The sequence below is a fragment of the Protopterus annectens genome, chromosome 2.part2 (genome assembly GCF_019279795.1).
Source record: "Protopterus annectens isolate FY-2018-M chromosome 2.part2, PAN1.0, whole genome shotgun sequence".
NCBI classification, from domain to species: Eukaryota; Metazoa; Chordata; order Ceratodontiformes; family Protopteridae; genus Protopterus; species Protopterus annectens.
The window spans coordinates 1155146157-1155167150 of NC_056730.1; the positions used below are offsets into that span (position 1 = coordinate 1155146157).

Sequence of the window (20994 nt, forward strand, 5' to 3'; positions counted from 1 at the left end):
ACTACACTATTGCTGTTCTGCTTCATTTGCATATTACTACCATAATGTCATACTCATGTTCCCCTTCCCCGTACCCCTGAGCTCCACATAAACAGCATCCGTCTATTCTCCAGTTGCTAGCCCTGCCATACCATACCTCCACACATTTCCCTCTCTGCACATCTTGGTACTCCTCCAGTATACTGTCTCGACCCAATGTCTGCAGGTTCTTCATCCATTTAGTCCACATATGTATGAGCCTTCCCCTTGATCCTCCTCCAATACTGGTGGAGACATTGATGTGACCCACAACTTTTGGTTCGTCCCGCCTGGGACAGACCTGTTGTTGTATCAAGAGAAGACCTAGCTGGTCTACACTGTTTCTCCCACTGGTAGCATCTTGCCAGGGTTTTGAGAAGCAGCAGTTTGCTCACACACCTGATCAGCCTCATCTCCTGGGTCCATGGTACCAACTACCACGTGTGACATGCTGTGCAAGAAGCACGCCCCCACGATGTGCACCATTTTTCATTATTCTCTTCAGTATTAAGCAAGACTACTGTTCTCACAGTATGATTGGACAGGCACTGTTCTTTGATTCATATAGACTGCTCATAATACTGTGGTTGAGCAATGTACATGCTTGCTGGCATTAATCTACACACTTACATACATTTCCTATACTGTTGGATGACTGTGCTGGATGACATGTTTGTGATCACAGTAGCTGAATGTATGTCTGCCATGGCTTAGTGGAACTCACATAGGCTATAGTGTGCAGGGTCGGGAGGTTGCAATCTGGCAGTGCAGATTATTTTGTTAATGGCCACGATGAAAGCTGTTGGCTACAGAGTAACTAAGGCACTGTAGAGCAATTGTAGGAAGGTATGCACTGGTTTGCATGAGGCTCAGCATTCTGACCTCCGGTTGTGGCGTCTTGCACTGTTAGCATCTTTTTTGCTTAACCAGTGTGGTAATTGCTTACCATCATCCAAACAGGCTTACACCCACTTACTCCTGCATACCCCCGTGCTACTTCATGTATTTAGTTTACATTTGTGGACCGGGACAATCCGACTGGATGCTTGTCCATTTTCAGCGGTGGCCCGGGGAGTAGAGCTCCACAGTGAAGTGCTTTTCGTCGCCTTCTGTGAGGCAACTTCTTCAGACAAGTACTAATTAAACAAAGTATCATTTTATAGGCAACCTTATTCCAAAAATTAAAGTGATATACATCCATTACTTCTAGTTGATATTATAATTATGATTCCAACCTTACAGTTAAGCAATAGATGAATATACAAGGTTAAAAACATTATAAATGTATATATCTACTACTACAAGCCTAAATTATGAAATATGTATGCCAATATGTAAAGAAATACTAGGCTTTATAAGGACGTATATTACAATGTTCATAATATGACTCCCTGAATTGATCTTGTATCTAATACTGAATAGATAATAAATTCATTGCATGTATTAATATACATAGATATATCCATTCACTTATAAATGTAACAATATCAAAAATAAAAATTAAAAAATTTTATTTATTTATTTATTTACAAGTTGTGTAAATGATGAAAGTAAAATTAAATAAAATAAAATACCCTGGTATATTTGCGACTTGCTTTAACAAGTGTTACTGCATCAACTGATTACTATCTATCTAAACTTTTCAACTTCAGTTAGCAGAGGATATTACAGTGTTCATTCAACCCTGGTTTGAAAAAAGAGTTTGTTCTTAATTGCCATGACAATTCACGGTCTTCTAATAGTAAATTGTACGGACCCCCTCTAGTGTCTGTACTGATCTGGTCAATGACTGTGAATTTAAAATTATGCCCTGCATTTACGATCGTATGTTTTGCTAAAGCATTTTCAGCCTTAGCATTGGTTATTGCATATGTGTGTTCATACACCCTGTCTCTTAAACAACGTTCTGTCTTGCCTATGTAAAACGCTGTACATAATGTACACGTAGCAACATAGACTATAAGTTTTGAATTGCAATTGACTTTATGTTTGATCTTATATTTCTTGTTATTGATCATAACATTTTCTCCACTGTGCATGTACTTACACATATTGCAACTGCCACAATTATTCATCCCTATTCGATTATTGAAGATCTTTGATTTCCTTGATTCTAGTATATTTTTAATGTTTCTCCCTTTTCTAAATACCATTTTTGGATACTCTAAGAACTTGGAATTTATAGTTCTATCTTGTTGTAATATGATCCAATTTTTGTATAGTATGTTTCTCATGGTTGCACTTTCCATATTAAATGTTGTAATGTAACTAAATTGATAATTTTCAATTAAAATAAGACTACTGTCATGTTCTCTTTCACTCATTGGAAACATATTGTTGTCTAGTGCAATATCTGAGTTTGAAGTACTTGCAAAGTTTTCATTTTTGATATTGTTACATTTATAAGTGAATGGATATATCTATGTATATTAATACATGTAATGAATTTATTATCTATTCAGTATTAGATACAAGATCAATTCAGGGAGTCATATTATGAACATTGTAATATACGTCCTTATAAAGCCTAGTATTTCTTTACATATTGGCATACATATTTCATAATTTAGGCTTGTAGTAGTAGATATATACATTTATAATGTTTTTAACCTTGTATATTCATCTATTGCTTAACTGTAAGGGTGGAATCATAATTGTAATATCAACTAGAAGTAATGGATGTATATCACTTTAATTTTTGGAATAAGGTTGCCTATAAAATGATACTTTGTTTAATTAGTACTTGTCTGAAGAAGTTGCCTCACAGAAGGCGACGAAAAGTGCTTCAAATAAATCAGTTAACTTTTGGTCATCTGTTGTTCTTTGCCTGAAGACATTCCGAGTAACTTGTTGTTTTTTGGATTGAAGTTTGTGTCTATGTCTTCCGTATGGCTTCCGGCAACCACAGTGACCGAGATAATGTAACCAGTCTGATTTTACTTGAACCTACACAAGGACAGGTTCAAACTGAAGAAGTTAATTTAACTGCCCTGATTTTGGCATTGACACAATGTATCGATACTTTATCTTCACGCTTAGATGCGCAAATTTCTAATTATAATGCTACTACTACTACAAATTTTTTGAACTTGTCAAGCTCCATCCAGCCAGGACAATGTACCCCGCCTATGCAAGCGATGAATACTAGTGGGAGACCTGAGCATCAAGCAACAAGCCAGATTTCACCCTCGGGGAATACCATTCAGCCAGGACAACGAACCCTGCGAACGCAAGCCACGAATATCAGTGGGAGACCTGAGCATCAAGTAATTAACCAGTTTTCAACATTAGGGAACCCTTTCAACACAAACAACTCTAATGAAAGGGGAGAAACTAGCAGAGTGGGACCGGATATAAACAACAGCGTTCAAGAGCTTATCGGAGCTCCACCTTTACAAGATTGGATTTATGATACTGGTAAACTATCTTTTGGTCAAGACAATGTACTGGAGCAACCAGCTGACAATGCTACAGAAACAGAGGTTAGTGTTCAATCTCTTACTAGAAATCTTGAAATGCTCGATATAAAACTTTTGAAAATCAAAAAACTTCAATTGGAAGTAAATTACTTCCGAGAATATACGAAACAACGTTTAGTTCCTAAGGGCCTTAGACACCACCTTTATCCCACTGGACTCATGGCTAATTCCTTATTCCATTTAGAATTAAATACCTTGTTCGATGAACAAGGCTTGGCCTTGATGGATTTAATGACCAAGCTCTATGTTGTTCAAATTGCAGACTTATCAAAGGAAGTCGTTGAACTGAATACAGTTATAATTAACCATGCTGACTTCCTTAGATATAAATTCGAATATGACAGATGCTTTACTTCCATCGACCAATTACTCATGAGACTGAAATCTAATAAGGCCAAAAAAATGGCCCGAGACAGATTAGCGTATTACAGTGGGACAGCATACCAGAACCCTTCCCCTTCTCAGAATGGTCTGGTTGACATACTCATTGCAACAAATCCATCCAATACTATCACATTTTACAAAGAAGACCTGGATTCAAGTAAAAGCTTGACCAACATGAACCCACCAGGACAAGACGTAAACCATAATCACAATTCCTGGGCAGGTTGGCTTAGGAACGGGAAAAACGTGAACAAAAATGTGGACAATTCTAATCAGTCCCAACCAAGTAGACCTGTATATAGTGACGAACATAATAATACACGTTTAGGTGCTATACCAAAGAGACCTTACAACAATAATCAGAGATACCAAAACCAAAAAAACAGGTATCGCCCATACAACCAACCAATGAGGTAAATTATGGTAACCAAGTACCTGCTATTATTCAAAACAAAGCAGGAGACTTTAACATCTATAACTATTCATGTGTCGAAATAGACCCACTTATAGTAGAACTTTTGGCTAAGGGCCATACATTTGTTCCTAGTCAACACATCGACTTGGTCCAAAGTATTAAAGATTTAAAACTCTTTGTGAGGAAATTAAACCTAAATTTACTACTTGGAAACTCCGTAGGACCTGATGTCCCATTTAGAGTGGCAAGTGACTATAACCCTCCTTTGCAAACATCACTAAGCATTTTTGAGACTGTCATGGAATTGGACTTACGTTACTTGACTGATAAAAAGAACAGACTCTTTCACAAAGACTCTGTAACTAGTGACATCACGATAGAGGAGTCAACTTCTCTTTCTTTATTCAAGTTATTGGAAATCAGAACCATCAAACCTGACAAAGGAGGAGGTCTAGCAATATTTGACAACTATGATTATATAGATAGAGTAGAATGTATCTTAGACAGTGACACCTATGCCAAGGCATCCATCAATGAAGTTAATGTTGCGTACAGCAGAATTAAAAACTATATTAGCGATTTATTTATGGATGGTTATATTGACATCAACATGTATCACTACATGACTATTAATTGGCCTAGGATCCCTACTCTTTTCGCTACACCTAAAATCCATAAAAATCTAGTGAACCCACCACTTAGACCACTGATTGGTGGATGTAATTCCATCACTTATGCTTGTGCCAAAGTAGTAGACTACACCTTGAAGAAGTATTTAGCAACAGAACCACAAGTCTGTAAAGACTCGTGGACTTTCTTGAAAAATATAAATGACATCAGATACGAGGAAGAAAACAACTTTCTAACTACAGACGTAGTAGACTTGTACACGTCTATTCCTCATCTAGAAGGTATTGAATGGGTAAACCTATTTCTAGTAAGTAAAGGTGCAACAACAAGCGAGATTTTTACAGTTATAACCTTACTTGATATCATCTTAACTAACAATTATTTTACATTCAATAACAACTTGTATTTGCAAAAATGTGGAGTGGCGATGGGCTCTCCATGTGGAGCTAGCTTCGCTAACACAGTAATGGTTTACTGGGAGACCAATTATATACTTAATAATAGAGACTGGATGTCGTACATTAAATATTACACTCATTTCCTAGATGATGTATTTATCTTATATCAAGGTACAAAAGAAACAACACCTAGCTTCCTCGACTATTTAAACAACACTACTAGCTTCTTCAAATTTACACTAGACTTTCAGGATTCATCTATTAATTATTTAGATGTCAACTTATCTATAGACCTAAATTCTAAGCAGTACATAGCTAAAATACACAGAAAGGATACTTTTTGCAAATCGTACCTCCACTTTGCCAGTTCACACCCTTACACACAAAAGAAAGCCATAGTAAAAGGGCAAATGATACTAGCTGCCCGTATGTCAACTTTACACAGTGACTTTCTGTATGAATGCCAATATTTAGAAACTTTGTTTAAAGAGAGAGGATACCCTATTGACTTCATTTCTGACATTTCCAATAAAGTCAAGATTAAAAGAGAAAATCGGATTATTGTACCGATTCTAGAAACTGCTATCATTAACAATGAAAACTTTGCAAGTACTTCAAACTCAGATATTGCACTAGACAACAATATGCTTCTAATGAGTAAAAGAGAACATGACAGTAGTCATATTTTAATTGAAAATTATCAATTTAGTTACATTACAACATTTAATATGGAAAGTGCAACCATGAGAAACATACTATACAAAAATTGGATCATATTACAACAAGATAGAACTATAAATTCCAAGTTCTTAGAGTATCCAAAAATGGTATTTAGAAAAGGGAGAAACATTAAAAATATACTAGAATCAAGGAAATCAAAGGTCTTCAATAATCGAATAGGGATGAATAATTGTGGCAGTTGCAATATGTGTAAGTACATGCACAGTGGAGAAAATGTTATGATCAATAACAAGAAATATAAGATCAAACATAAAGTCAATTGCAATTCAAAACTTATAGTCTATGTTGCTACGTGTACATTATGTACAGCGTTTTACATAGGCAAGACAGAACGTTGTTTAAGAGACAGGGTGTATGAACACACATATGCAATAACCAATGCTAAGGCTGAAAATGCTTTAGCAAAACATACGATCGTAAATGCAGGGCATAATTTTAAATTCACAGTCATTGACCAGATCAGTACAGACACTAGAGGGGGTCCGTACAATTTACTATTAGAAGACCGTGAATTGTCATGGCAATTAAGAACAAACTCTTTTTTCAAACCAGGGTTGAATGAACACTGTAATATCCTCTGCTAACTGAAGTTGAAAAGTTTAGATAGATAGTAATCAGTTGATGCAGTAACACTTGTTAAAGCAAGTCGCAAATATACCAGGGTATTTTATTTTATTTCATTTTACTTTCATCATTTACACAACTTGTAAATAAATAAATAAAAAAAAAAATTTAATTTTTATTTTTGATATTGTTACATTTATAAGTGAATGGATATATCTATGTATATTAATACATGCAATAAATTTATTATCTATTCAGTATTAGATACAAGATCAATTCAGGGAGTCATATTATGAACATTGTAATATATGTCCTTATAAAGCCTAGTATTTCTTTACATATTGGCATACATATTTCATAATTTAGGCTTGTAGTAGTAGATATATACATTTATAATGTTTTTAACCTTGTATATTCATCTATTGCTTAACTGTAAGGTTGGAATCATAATTATAATATCAACTAGAAGTAATGGATGTATATCACTTTAATTTTTGGAATAAGGTTGCCTATAAAATGATACTTTGTTTAATTAGTACTTGTCTGAAGAAGTTGCCTCACAGAAGGCGACGAAAAGCACTTCAAATAAATCGGTTAACTTTTGGTCATCTGTTGTTCTTTGCCTGAAGACATTCCGAGTAGCTCTGCCCACTACACTATTGCTGACATGCTTCATTTGCATATAACGTCCATGTTATCCTCTTCAGCCTTTTAGGCTGCTTTTACCATGGCTAAGCAATGGGCACACCTGCACACCTACAGTTAGCTGTACTCTGTGCTTTAGACATAGATGAGGGGGGGGTCTTCTTTTGATTTTTATGTCCTGTTGCTGTTGTACACATGGGGGACTGTTGGTGGGGATATGTGGACACCTATGAGCGGTATTGATCATTTATTTCCACTTTCTGCTGTTTGACATTGCAGGGGCATGTTTATTCTGTGTGCTGTGCTCTCAGACATGCCCCCTGCACTCATACATGCTCCATATAAGCCTGGGGGCTTGGGCAGCACGCCTTCATTACTATGCATGGCACGCTGCCGTCCTCCTCCTAATTGGCCACTTCTGTGCAGAACTAGACTAGTCCTGCACAGAAGATTAGTAAATGCGGGCTTGAATCTATGCCTGCTGTTACTGTTTTTCTTACTCATCCCTGCTTAGCTATTGCTACCCAAGTTCTATCTTTAAAAATTTAGTGTGAAAATATATTTAGACTAATGTCTAGTTCTCGTTACCCCCAAATTCTGTAATTTCAATTTTCTGATTGAAATCCCATAGCAATAAGTGGGCTAGCCTGTGTTACATATTTATTGCATTTTCCTGCTGTTTGTTACAAAAAAAAAAAAGTATCCTTGTTTCCCATCTTTCCTGACCTAGAGTAGTCCAAATACAGGCTTTGCTGTATTCTGGACTTTTGGAAAGTTCCTGTGTTGCCCATTTCCTTTCTTGGATAAAAGGAGGCTTCTTTGTTTACCAGTGGCAGTGGGGAGCTTGGAGCAGCCTATCTATGCCTGGAGGAGTGTTCCCAGCACAAGAATCTGGTAGTCTATTGGCCGTTTTGGGCCAATTTCTAGCTCTTTCAAGTCCCCCTGTATAAAACCCGCTTTAGCGTGGCTTTGCGCGATTTTGCGCATAGCGCAGCATTGGGCAGCGCTGCTTAATTGGGTTTAAACCATTCTCGGCTCCACAAAGTCTGCTCTTCACTTTTTCCCTTAGAACTGATCTAGTTCTCATAATAAAAACACTATTCCCACTCTAAAGCCTGGCACTTGGTCACTAAAGCAATTATATAAGTCAGCACTAAAAAATTAAAAGCACTACACCCTCACAAACTCCCCTTGAGTACTTTGTTCCCCACTGGCCCTTTTTTTCAATTATAAAGGAATTCCCAATACTATTCTAGCATGTCCAAAGGTCAGTTGTCAATCTCCTCTCCGGTCCAGCTGGTGAATCTGGGAATCTTGAGGCAGTGTTACAACTGCCTCATGTACACAGACAACCCTCTCCTCCTCCCAACAAATTCCAACACATGTGAGAGATGCAACCATATAGCCAAACTGGAGGCTAAGCTCTCTCAACTCAGTACTGACGTAACCAGTCAGGAGGAGAAGGAAACCACACTCACTACAATTCCAGTCTCACATAGACCTACCACGACAGCAAACCAAGCACATAAACACACAAAAACATACTCGGAGGCTCTAAATAAAAATCTGCCTAAGCAGCAGAGACCTCCAAAGCAGACACCCAAGCAACCACTACCCCAAAACAAAACACGTGCAACACTTAGCTCACAAAGCCAGTGTGCCAAACAGTCACAGCCCGTAAGGCTAAACAACACACCTGATACACCTGTAATAGGTGACTCTATCATCAGGCACACTGACATCCCACTCACCAGGCTGAACAAGGAGAAAGTCACTGTGAGCTGCCTGTCGGACACTAGGATCCACCACATAACACAAGCACTCAGGTCCCTCCAAGGCAAGTACAAATATGACTCAGTCATTGTCCATGCTGGTGTGAATGACCTGAGACGTACCACCCTGGACTACATGAAAAGAGACATAGAGGAGCTCTCTGAGCATGTAGCCCAGGCTGGTATGACCCTGACCTTGAGTAGCATCTTACCCTCACCAAGAATGATGCCACAATATGAAGACAAGATGATCAATTTCAACAATTGGCTTAAGTATTGGTGTCATTCAAAGGGGATCCAATGCCTGTCTGCCTGGGATGACATGCTCGACAAGCCATGATGCTTCGCTAGGGAAGGCTTGCACCTGTCACCCCTGGGCTTTTGGATATTGGCAAAGGCTCTTGCCACCCCCATAGTGCCTTTTTTAGGCAGGGCTCAAAAGACAAACCCACCTCCATAGGTATTACAAGGGATAAGAAACTAAGAGTAATGCTACTCAATGCCAGAAGTCTAAACCTCAAGATGCATGCACTCAAAACTCTCCTTAGCATGGAGAACATCGATATCTGTGCAGTAACAGAAACCTGGTTCAAGGCTCCCGAGTGCACCCCAGCACTACCAGGTTATACCTCATGCCATGTTTTATGGCCCCAAAATTTGGACCGAACCACAAAAGGAGGGGGAATATCAATATTCGTCAAAGATACCCACATCTCCAGGTTGGTGGCACAGCACGAAGCATCAGAGACTATCCATGTGCAACTAATAGTGGGTAAAACCGCCTTCCAGTTTATAGCCTGCTACAGACCACCCTCCCAAACCCAGGAACCCCACTTGGCCTTCCTGAGAACACTGGAAAATATGAAGGTCTCTCCAAACATGATTATATTGGGCAACTTCAACTACCTTAACATAGACTGGGAGCATTACTCTAGCTCCAACACCCTAGCCCAAAGGTTCCAAGAATTTATAAACTCAAATGCTATGGAACAACTTGTTGCCCCTCCCACAAGAGGGAAAACATACTGGACCTGATCATCACCAACATGGGGACTCTATGCTCCAGATCAGAAGTGTATCCCTCACTGGTAAGATCAGACCATAAACTAATCTCACTAGATATTCACATCCCGACCCCAGCCCCTGCCCAGAAAACCACAGTGAAAAACTTCTCTAAAGCAAATTTCACACTCCTCATAACTGAGGTGGAATCCTTCAAAGCCCCTAGGCCTGTGGAAAATACGGCCCAGACCGCAGAATCCTTTATAAAAGCATTCTATGAACACCTTCAGGAATGCATGGATCATGCAATCCCAAATAAAACCAAGACCCAATCCTCCAAAGTTATGCATCCTGTCTGGTGGACGCAGGCCATAAACAAACTATACAATAGAAGGAGGAAGCTACTACATGACTGAGCAAAATCCCCAAAAGGGAAGGCATCTCTGATCAGTATTAGCAAAAAGCTACGGGTACTCATAAAATCGTCTAAGGCCAGCTTCGAGAGAAAAATTGCACAGGACACTAAGGATAATCACAAGGCTTTCTTTAGTTATGTTAGGAACCTGGGTGGGAATTCCCAGATATGCTCAGAATTAGTCCAAAATTACAAAAAATACACCAAACCCACAGACATTGCCAACATCCTAGCTGACAGGTTCAGTGCAAACTCCCCCCCCTTCCCTATCAAAAGGGCAAATATCTATCCCAGTAGAGTGCTGCCCTCCTGACATCTCAGATGCTCAGGTAAGAGCCACCCTCTCCAAAGCAAAAAACACAGCATCAATGGGACCAGACAGTATCCCAGGCTGCGTCCTACATGAACTCCAAGAAGAACTAAACCCAAACATAAAACTACTGTTCAATCTCAGCCTTACTAAAGGATATGTACCCAAAGAGTGGCGTACAGCAACAGTGGTCCCTCTCCACAAAGGTGGTGCCTCAACGGATCCTGGAAACTATCGCTCTGTAACCTTGACTAGCTTGGTCTGTAAAGCTATGGAAAGGATCATCATGGACCTCATAAATAAAGATATTGGGGACCTACAGACACTGGATCCTACCCAGTTCGGCTTTGTTAAGGGCATGTCCTGCCTCTTAAACCTGGTCGATTTCTTTGAAACAGTCACCAAGGCCATTGATGAGGGGAAGGTGGTCCACACAGCCTACCTGGACCTTGCAAATGCCTTCGATACAATACCCTACCCGGGCATTATAGATAAGCTCACCAGCTTAAATATAAACCCCTATGTCACTAGATGGGTTGCAAACTGGCTCAAGGACAGAACCCACATGGTTAGAATTGCTGGAGCCATGTCAGACTCCAAACCAGTTACAAGTGGCATCCCACAAGGCTCAGTCCTGGGACCTCTCTTGTACGGTATATATTTCTTGGAGGTACAGGCTAACACGGAAGGACTGTGGCTGACCAAGTTCGCAGATGACTGCAAACTGGGCGCCATAATAGACTCTCCAGCTGACACAAGTATCCTACAAAAGGGCCTCATTGAAACAGACAACTGTTGCCAGAGCCATGACCTCAAGCTAAACGCCAAAACGTGTATAGTCATCCCCTTTGGCAAAAACAAAGTGCCCACAAATTAAAACATAGGTGGTAATTCATTAAGTACGGAAGAAGTAATTAGGGACCTGGGGACCCAAGTTGATAGCAATCTCTCATTTGGCAACCACGTGACCAAAGTGGTTAGAAAAACATTTTACATAGACCACCTAATCATGAAGAGATTCACATCTAGATCAGGGGAGGTCATTGTGCCTCTTTACTCATCCCTCATCAGGCCCATAATTGAGTACAATGCCCCTTTTGGGATGTACCTTACCAGACACCTGCAGAAACTGGTAAGACCCCAAAAGTACACCAAGAGGATCAAAGGGCTCAAACAGATGCCATATGCTGCCCGATTAAAGAAACTCCAGCTCTACTCAGTGGCATACCGCTTGCTCAGATGCGATCTGTGCCTGACGTATAAAGCCATGTCCAACCCGGAATTAATGGACATGCTGCACCTCAGAAAATCCAAATCCCATCGAGCTACGCACTTGAGAGATTTGAACCTCAGCACTGAAATAAATAGGACATGCTGGAGGGACAGATTCATAACCCAGAGGCTTCCTTCACTCTGGAATAAAATCCCAGTCCAGGTTAGGCAGAGTCCCTCATTGACTCTCTTCAAGAGGAATTTTGATGAGTGGATGGGAGATAGTAGGTTTACCCTGGGTATCACTTCTGTGTCACTGTTAGACAGAGGCACAGTATACTAACCTCGAAAAAGGGCATAGTAAAATTCATTTAAAATGGGTGGCGAAAGCCAAACACACTCTGGCTAGGCTTATAAATGCCCTAGGGCAGATAGCCTAGTATGAACCTATGAACCTATGAACCTATGTGGCTCTGGACAACAAATGAATCACTTATTTAAATACTGTTAAAGGAAAGATTTATTGTGTCCAGTGCATCATTTGTTGACATTTAATTTCTTGTACTGATGTTACACAGAATTCCTCTAAACTAGTGGAATGTCATTCAATACACATCATTTCTCCTAACTCTGACTAGGAGTATATATTTTATGTCTTATAAATCATGATAGCTTATTAGCTAACCTATCTACCTCATGTTCAGAGTTCAATCCTGATTTCTGGTCATTATCTGAAATTTCTGCCCATCTAGTCACTATCTGTGTGGAGTCTGCTTGTCCATTGTATGTCTGCATGTATGTATTGTCTGGGTGTTCGCATTTCCTTCTACCTCCCCAAACCAAACTGGTTGATTGGCTACTCTGAAGTGTCCATATATATTGCATTTACCTTTGCCCTTGTGGTACAGGTTGTGGCTGCAGACAATAATAAACACCCACTCACTTAGTTGATTGACAAATTGCTGCAATAAATATAAACCTACTGTGCTTCTTTTTTGGTGCCTGGCAATGCTGGCACCAAAAAAGGATGGTGCGGTGGCGTAGTGGTGCAGCAGTAGCATTGCCACTTCACAGTAAGAGGTTCTCTGGTTCCATTCTGTGCAGAGTCTGGATGTCCAACTTGCATTCGTATGAGTTTCCTCCGGGTACTTTAGTTTCCTCCCACGTTACAAAGACATGCATCTGGAGCATTTCTCCCCAGGTCTCCACTGAAAACTAGCTTCGTTCCAAGTCGGACTTTCCCAGTAAACAACTGTTAAATCAAAAATAAAAAAATAAATAACTAGCTAAATAAATAAAATAATGCACTATGTTTATATGATTTATGTGATCCAGAGCATTTTAAAAATGGTGGGAGGTATATCTATGAAATGTGCAGCCAGTAGTAGGAAACTGCAATCCAAGGTTCCTGTCTACATAATCCTTAGCTGCAAATAGCTGTTGTTAATGAAGGGCACATGGGACTGTAAATGGCACTCAGTGGAAATGTCCTGTTTTTGTTTTCTGCAGGTACCTCACTATGAATCTACTGTGTTTACTGGCTGTTTGCATAGCTACTGCTGATGTTTTTGTTGGAGCGGATCCTAAACTTGATGGTCAGTGGGATTCTTGGAAACATGTCCATAGTAAAACTTACCCTAAGGTGAGTGTCCTCCTATATGCTAATGCTTCAATCAGACTTTTTTGTAAGAGTGTGAGTCCTTTCAGTGAAAGCTATTTTCTAGTTGGACTTAATACATTTGACATACCAGATTAACCTTCATGCTGCAGTAGACACTGAATGCCATGAAAAGTGATACATATTTCAGTTTACCATGTGATATGTGCTACATGGTGTTTTCATAAGACTTTGGTGAATACAGAAAGGGTCTTCATTGATTTAAATATATTCATTGTTTAAATGTAATAAATCCTTGTTATAAAGAAAAGGACATGTTTCTTTAATTTTGCTGAAGCTGCTTATTTTAGGCCTGGATCTTACTTCCTCAACTAGCTCCTTAAGAGTAACCCTTATGAGGCTGTTATATAGTATGATGTAGTTTTTGCAGAAATGCACAAGTTATAATGTACTTTTTTATAGAAATGTGCACCTCTAAATGTGGGCTAGTTAGCTTAGAGAAAGAGGATTTCTGGACTTCTGATTTCATAGCTGTATTCTTAACATTCTCATCACTGCATTTTGGAATAAATACACTAGTTGTACCTGCTCTATAAAGCAAAGTATTGCATTAGTGAATATAAGACATTTTTAAAACTGGATATGAAGCACAGAGTGATTGAGTAAAAATGTGATTGTCCTTTCAGGGTGAAGAAGAATCCAGGCGAAAGACATGGGAGGAGAACTTCCTATATATTAATCAGCACAATGAACAGGAATCTATGGGAAAACAGTCTTTCAGGCTTGAACTGAACCAATTTGCAGACATGGTCTGTGTTGAGTGGAAATAAGAAAAGGTTTACACTTGGATGATAGCATAATGGTTTGTTATTTACTTCTATGTTTCCTTTTCTAGACCAGTGACGAGTTCTCACGGCAGATGAATGGATATAAACACACTGGGCTTGCCAAAGAGAAGTTAAAGCACTCTTCCTTCTCACGACTCACTAATACTACAGTGTTACCTGACAATGTGGACTGGCGTGGAACTAAATACGTAACTCCAGTGAAGAACCAGGTAGGTGATCTTGTCTAGTGTTTAAGCCTTCATTCCATTTTTAATATTTCCATCTCTTATTTACCTAACAAAAGAAGGACTAAACTTCCCTTGAAGCCGATATGTTAAGTTAAGAGTGTTTTACTGTGTGTCTACTTCCTGGGATTAGTTTGTGTACTTTTGTGTAGTTTAAACTTAGCTCTGCCTATCCCATACTACTCAGGAACTGTTATATATTCCTTTTTGACTATAAATACAGCCTCCCTCCAAAACTCCACTGTGTCCAACCTCTGTGAATACTTTCTGCTGAGGAATTTCTTTATTTTAATACAATTAACATGTCTTCTCATTTGACTTTATTTCTTCTTTTTATGTATTATACCTGTATGTTGTATTGTATATGCATTCTTGCACTGTAAGGATTTCATTTTAGTCCTTGCTGAATTTTTTGTTGTAACCTGGAATATGCATTGTATATAATGAATGTTGCTATTTAGTCATTTTTTTTGCTACGTTTTTCATGTATCTGTTTTGGAGCTTATCTCCCTGAACCTCTACTGAAAATGGACATATATCCAGTTAAACTAGACTGGTGAACAAATGTAAAATAAATAAAAAAATAAATAAATAAATAAACTTTGGTATAAAGTGAGTTTTGTCTCATAATGTGAACATTTGAGCAACAATCTTGCCCTTTCATCTTCTGCAACTTCAACATTTACTACAGCTTGTCCTATTATTTCAGAAGTAACTAAAATAGTGCTTAGAATTATGAAGTAGCAGGTGACTCTGCATTGTTTCATGTGGTGTTGTCCCATTAAATGAAGGATGCTTAATAAACTTTTACCTGCAAATGTTGTTTCAGACACTCTGGGCCAGATTCAGGAAGCCTCCGTGTAAGAGTTATAACTCTTACACGGAGGCTGCAGTTAAACGGTGTGATGTCAGCATGTCATGCATATGCATGAGGTGCATGAGGCATGCTAAATCATACTGTAACTCTTACACGGTCCGTGTAAGACAGTAGGGGGCGTGTCTGTAGGCTAAGTCCTGCAAGCGGACACGCCCCCGGAAGTCTAGAATGGCAGAAAGTAAACAGCCACGAGAGAGGCCATGGAAATGTGAATAAACACACTACACAACACATGCCCCCGCAGACCAGCAATGTAAGAAGTGAACAGATGTTATAAAATGAAAATAAAAACTGTTTTATTTTTTTTAAACCCCATAAATGTTTGCTACTGTGTGCGCTCGTGTGCGCGGGTGTGCTACTAGCGCAACTGCAGTTAGCAATCAGTCGAAAAGGATATATGAACTAAATATGCAACATAAACCAAGAAGTAATAGCATAGTGGTAGAGTTGTCGGCTTAAGAGCAGACAGGCAAGGTTCGAGCCCACACAACATCTTTTTTTTTTTTGTAAATAAGCACTAAAAAGGCCCCTGACAGTATTGTACAAATGTAAAAGTATTTCCTTTTGTAAAATGGAATGAAATGGAGCATATATTTTCAAGAAATACAAAAATAAAAATATTTAGAAATGTACTGATAGCTACGCTTCTGTGAGACAGAGTGCCCGTAGCTGAGTAGTGTTGCAAAGGCTGCAAATTGCTTGCCCATAGCTAAGCACTGGTTTAACAGGTTCAAACTGTGTGCAACTAGCTGTGCTCAGCTTAACATGCGTGTTACTAGCCAATTAAGGTTTAACCCAGCGCACACCGTTTGCGCGGAGGTGCGCGTCGTGCCAACAAGCTAACCGCCGGTGCGCATGCGTGAGCTCCGTGCAAACGAGCGCAGACCTGGTTTTAAGTGCTTAAAAGTGCTTTTGGCATGTTTGATTGACAGGTCCTGAACTCATTTCTAGACAGTCATGAAAAGTAAAAATCAGTGGTTAGATTCAAACCCAGGATACCATGCACTAGAGTCAAGGTACTAAACCACTAAGCCATGACAGCAGTACTTAGAAATGCAGAAATAGCATATATATAGGATGTAATCCAAAATGGAGCATGATAAAGCAGTTTCTGTGAAGTAGATACAATTCCAAAATGGCCAATCATAGAAATGTGCGGGAAAATCGGCATATATAAGCCCCATAGGTGGGAATACACAGCATAAACGATTGTAGAATAGACCTGCAGGCAGAATGAGTGGAGTAGGGGAGGGATGTTGCTTTTGAGCACAGCAGTGGGGCATTGAGGAGTCCAGATACATGGTCTGGCTCCTAGTTCACCATCATGAGGCCTAACTCATGCAGGGCCAGGTCTCATGGGGAGCATACAGGGTGGAGGCATGGGACCAGTTGGCTCATGATCTCACTAGTGCTACTGGGATTCCACGTACTAGTGAGCAGGTCCGTCACCACCATGCGGACCTGAAGTGACGTAAAGAAGACCAGTTGACCCAATGGATCCAGGAGGCCCGGGATATGCCCAATGCCCCACTACTGAGTAAGTTACATTTTACTTATGTATGTAAGGAATTCAACTAGCTGATACCATGGAGATGTGTATTCCAATATTACTTGTTTTGTATTACAGCTGCAGGTGTCCGCTCTGCGAATCGCAGGGCACATGACTGCAGGATGGTGTGGCTGTGCCACCATGCAGGTTAGTAACCCCACCTAGTACTTGTAAATAAATATTATAGTGTAGCACGTAGCAGAACACTGCAGTGTATTGATTAAAAGTAATAGAATGTGCAAGCAACAAGTGAAAGTCTGCAGGTATGGCTGCAACAAGTTCATCAGTATGCAAGTGAAACTGGAAATATAATTGATAGAAATAAATAGTTCTGTAATACAGATGTCCCACCATTAATTAAATGTAGTATAACCTGCAGTAGTCTCAAGAGTACAGCTTCAGAAGCTGAGTTAATCACATGTGAGATATATCCCCTGTTGAAATGCTGAATCATGACAGAAGTGAGGCTGCTGGAAAGTGTTTGAATCACCACAGGTCTAATATGTGAAAAAGCCTAGAAGTACCAACCTGAACTGTGAAATAGCAGGATGTGTGAGAGTGACTGAAAGGATCATGTATCAATAAATAAAGTAGTAATAACCCCTGAATATATAAGCCTCAGTGTGGTTCTACAGAACTACATGCATGTGGGAATTAAAAAGTAACATCCCAAACTGATTGCAGTGTGTCTGAATCTTGAATGTTTAAGCCAAAATCTGTATATGGTGATGACAGTCAACAATTTTCAGATAGAATGAATGATTATCTGACATACTAAACATCCATAGTTGTCCCCTGCCCTGTCATCAAAGTGTAGCAGGATGATGTATCTGATCAAAGTCAAAATAACTAGGATAGTGATGTATCTGTAACAGGTCTAGCATGACAGTCAATAAAAAATCATTCTGAAACTATCACTCACAAGTTAATTGTGTTTCTATTACAAATGTATATTAATGTATAATTTATGAATGTGTCATCATTTTCTTTCTCCACCCCACCCTATAATTGCAAATTACAAAACTCACTAAATATTGGTATGTGAACATTTCATTAACCATGGACATTTGTCCTTTATTTATTGATACATGATCCTTTCAGTCACTCTCACACATCCTGCTATTTCTCCAGGGGCTTAATGGTTAAGGTGGTTGCCTTACAAACACAAGGTGCAGGGTTTGAGTCTCACAAGGGATAACTGGCTAGACTTAAAATGGCTCGCAAGGGCAGTTAGCTTAGTACTAACCTATGAACCTATGTTGTTTCAGAAATATATGCATGTCCGTTGTTGCATGTGCCCTGTTCATACCTGCAAACCTGATGGCCTGTTGCCATTAATCAACCCTGCATGTTGTTTGATTGTGTATTTCTGTTCAAATAATGCATGTGATATTGATATGCGTTAATATCTGGGTGTTTGTTTAATGGGAATACCAATGAATGCTGTTACAAGTAATTGGAATGGAATAATATGCTACTAACCCAAACTAACATAACATACTCACAAACCTAGAACGCTTGGGAAAGCAGGTCCCAGCGGACCCACCTCTCCCACCTCATTTGGTGACTGCACCTGGCACTAGTGCCCAGGCCGGACCCTCCTCCGGTGGACTGTGCCACCTTTGGGTGGAAGCGCTGCAGGGGATGGGGCCCGTCCCCCCTCTGCAAGCATGGCTGGAGGAGCCCGTCCACTCACCCTGCAAGGTGTCCGGTCTGTGGTGCGAAGGGAGATCCAAGACTCTGTTCTTGGGCCCCTACGCCAGCTTGAGGCCCGGGTGGCACAGCTTACGGGCATGCCCGTTGTCCCGCCTGCACAGCCCCCAGCACAGCCCCATCCTGGGCTGTGAAGGAACAGTGGCAACTGCCTATGGGTGGGGATATCAGTTCCACTGTTGCCATCTGTGGGCTCATGTGCCCTGGATATCCCAACCTCCGTCCCCGTCAATTGTGTAATCCCCCCACATGTGTCATACACCGCCCCTGTATGCGTCTTGTCTGTCTTGTCTGTTAACCTACCCAACCTACCTCCCAAGCTATACTGACTACCTTCACCTGACATACCACTCTCACCTGAAAAAAAAAAAAAGGGCACTCTGTACCCACAAAAAAATTACGCCCCATACATAACTGTCCATGTCGCACACATGTCCATTGGACATTAAAACTGTTAATTACAATTGGCTTTACAACAAATATTAATGTTGTCCTGACACCTCTCTCAGGGGTGGAAGGTTTCAAATGTCACACCAAATTACATACAAATGCACAGCTGTTGCTGCTAAAGACATGGGCATCTATGGGCCTTACCTACATCCCTCCTGCAAATCCCACACTTGTTTCCCTACTGTCTTACCCTCTTTGTGACCCCTTTTTCACCACTTTCCTATCACCCCTTTTTCTTTTCTTTCAAAGAAAATAGCGCGGGTGTGCACTTGTTTTAGCAGAGCTCATCGCCAGTGCGCATGCGTGAGCTCCGCGCAAATGAGCGCAGACCTGGTTTTAAGTGCTTAAAAGTGCCTTTGGCACTTTTGATTGCCAGGTCCTGTACTCATTTCGAAAGAAAAATAAATTCCCACTGCCAGTCTTGAACCCAAGACCTTGGTAACACTAGTCTGTATGACCTACCACTAAGCCATGACTCTCATACAAGAACACAGTGCTAAAATAAATATAACATGTAATACTAGGAATCAATATAAAGGCAATATAGGATGTGTACTACCCAAAGCATGTCAGGTAGATTTTTAATGCACAAATTACTGGATTCCCATACTAGTTTAGTGTTAACAGAAACAGCCCTGCTAATTGTTAGCTTGTACATAATAATGTAAGGTAATGTACATATATGAAAGTATTATATGTACATATATATATATATATATATATATATATATATATATATATATATATTAATACATATGAAATATAGTGGTAGGTGTCAGTATTCATACACACTCACTACAGGAAACAGTGAAGATAAATGCAGCAACCAGAATTTACAACACAGCCTGACTACTGTGAGACTTACTAACCCTTTTAACTGTGTAAAGGTGCCTTCAGCACTTTGATTGACAGGTCCTGTACTCATTTTGAAAGAAAAATAAATTGCCACTGCCAGTCTCAAACCCAGGCCCTTGGTAACACTAGTCTGTATGACCTATCACTAAGCCATGACTCTCATACAAGAACATAGTGCTAAAATAAATATAACATGTAATAGTAGGAATCAATATAAAGGCAATATAGGATGTGCACTACCCAAAGCATGTCAGGTAGATTTTTAATGCCCAAATTACTGGATTCCCATACTAGTTTAGTGTTAACAGAAACAGCCCTGCTAATTGTTAGCTTGTACTTAATAATGTAAGGTAATGTACATATATGAAAGTATGTATATGTACACATACACACACATATATATATATATATATATATATATATATATATATATATATATATATATATTAATACATATGAAATATAGTTGTAGGTGTCAGTATGCATACACACTCACTACAGGGAACAGGTGAGAGAAATGCAGCAACCTGAAGTTACAACACAGCATGAATCATGACAGACTTACTAACCTTCAGACTCACAGAACACTGTCGACAGCATAGCAGCATGGTCCACGCCCTTACAATCTGAAAGGGCAACGCCTATCTCGCATACCCTTTTATAGCACTGTCCTGAAATCACAGTGAGACATGCAATCAGTACACAACTGGCTGCATGCAATTAGCAAATGCTGCCTTACAACTGGTGCAGAGGCCATCACATGGACCTATGCAGATACCTACAAAAACATCCAGTACTAACACTCCACACATGCAATACATTCATTGCACCAAACTGATGGAGAAAGAGAGAGAGAGAGAGAAAGAAAGAAAGAA

At 39.7% G+C, this 20994-nt stretch overlaps 1 protein-coding gene across 3 annotated transcripts in view; it reads left to right on the top strand.

The window, feature by feature from the left end:
* LOC122795919 (procathepsin L-like) overlaps positions 1-20994 on the top strand; it is a 449353-nt gene that overhangs the window by 52497 nt on the left and 375862 nt on the right. For all 3 annotated transcript variants that reach the window (XM_044064400.1, XM_044064402.1, XM_044064401.1), the window contains exons 2-4: positions 13495-13627; positions 14290-14412; positions 14499-14660. In XM_044064400.1, the coding sequence (XP_043920335.1) occupies positions 13495-13627; positions 14290-14412; positions 14499-14660 (418 nt within the window). The remainder of the gene's footprint in view (positions 1-13494; positions 13628-14289; positions 14413-14498; positions 14661-20994) is intronic.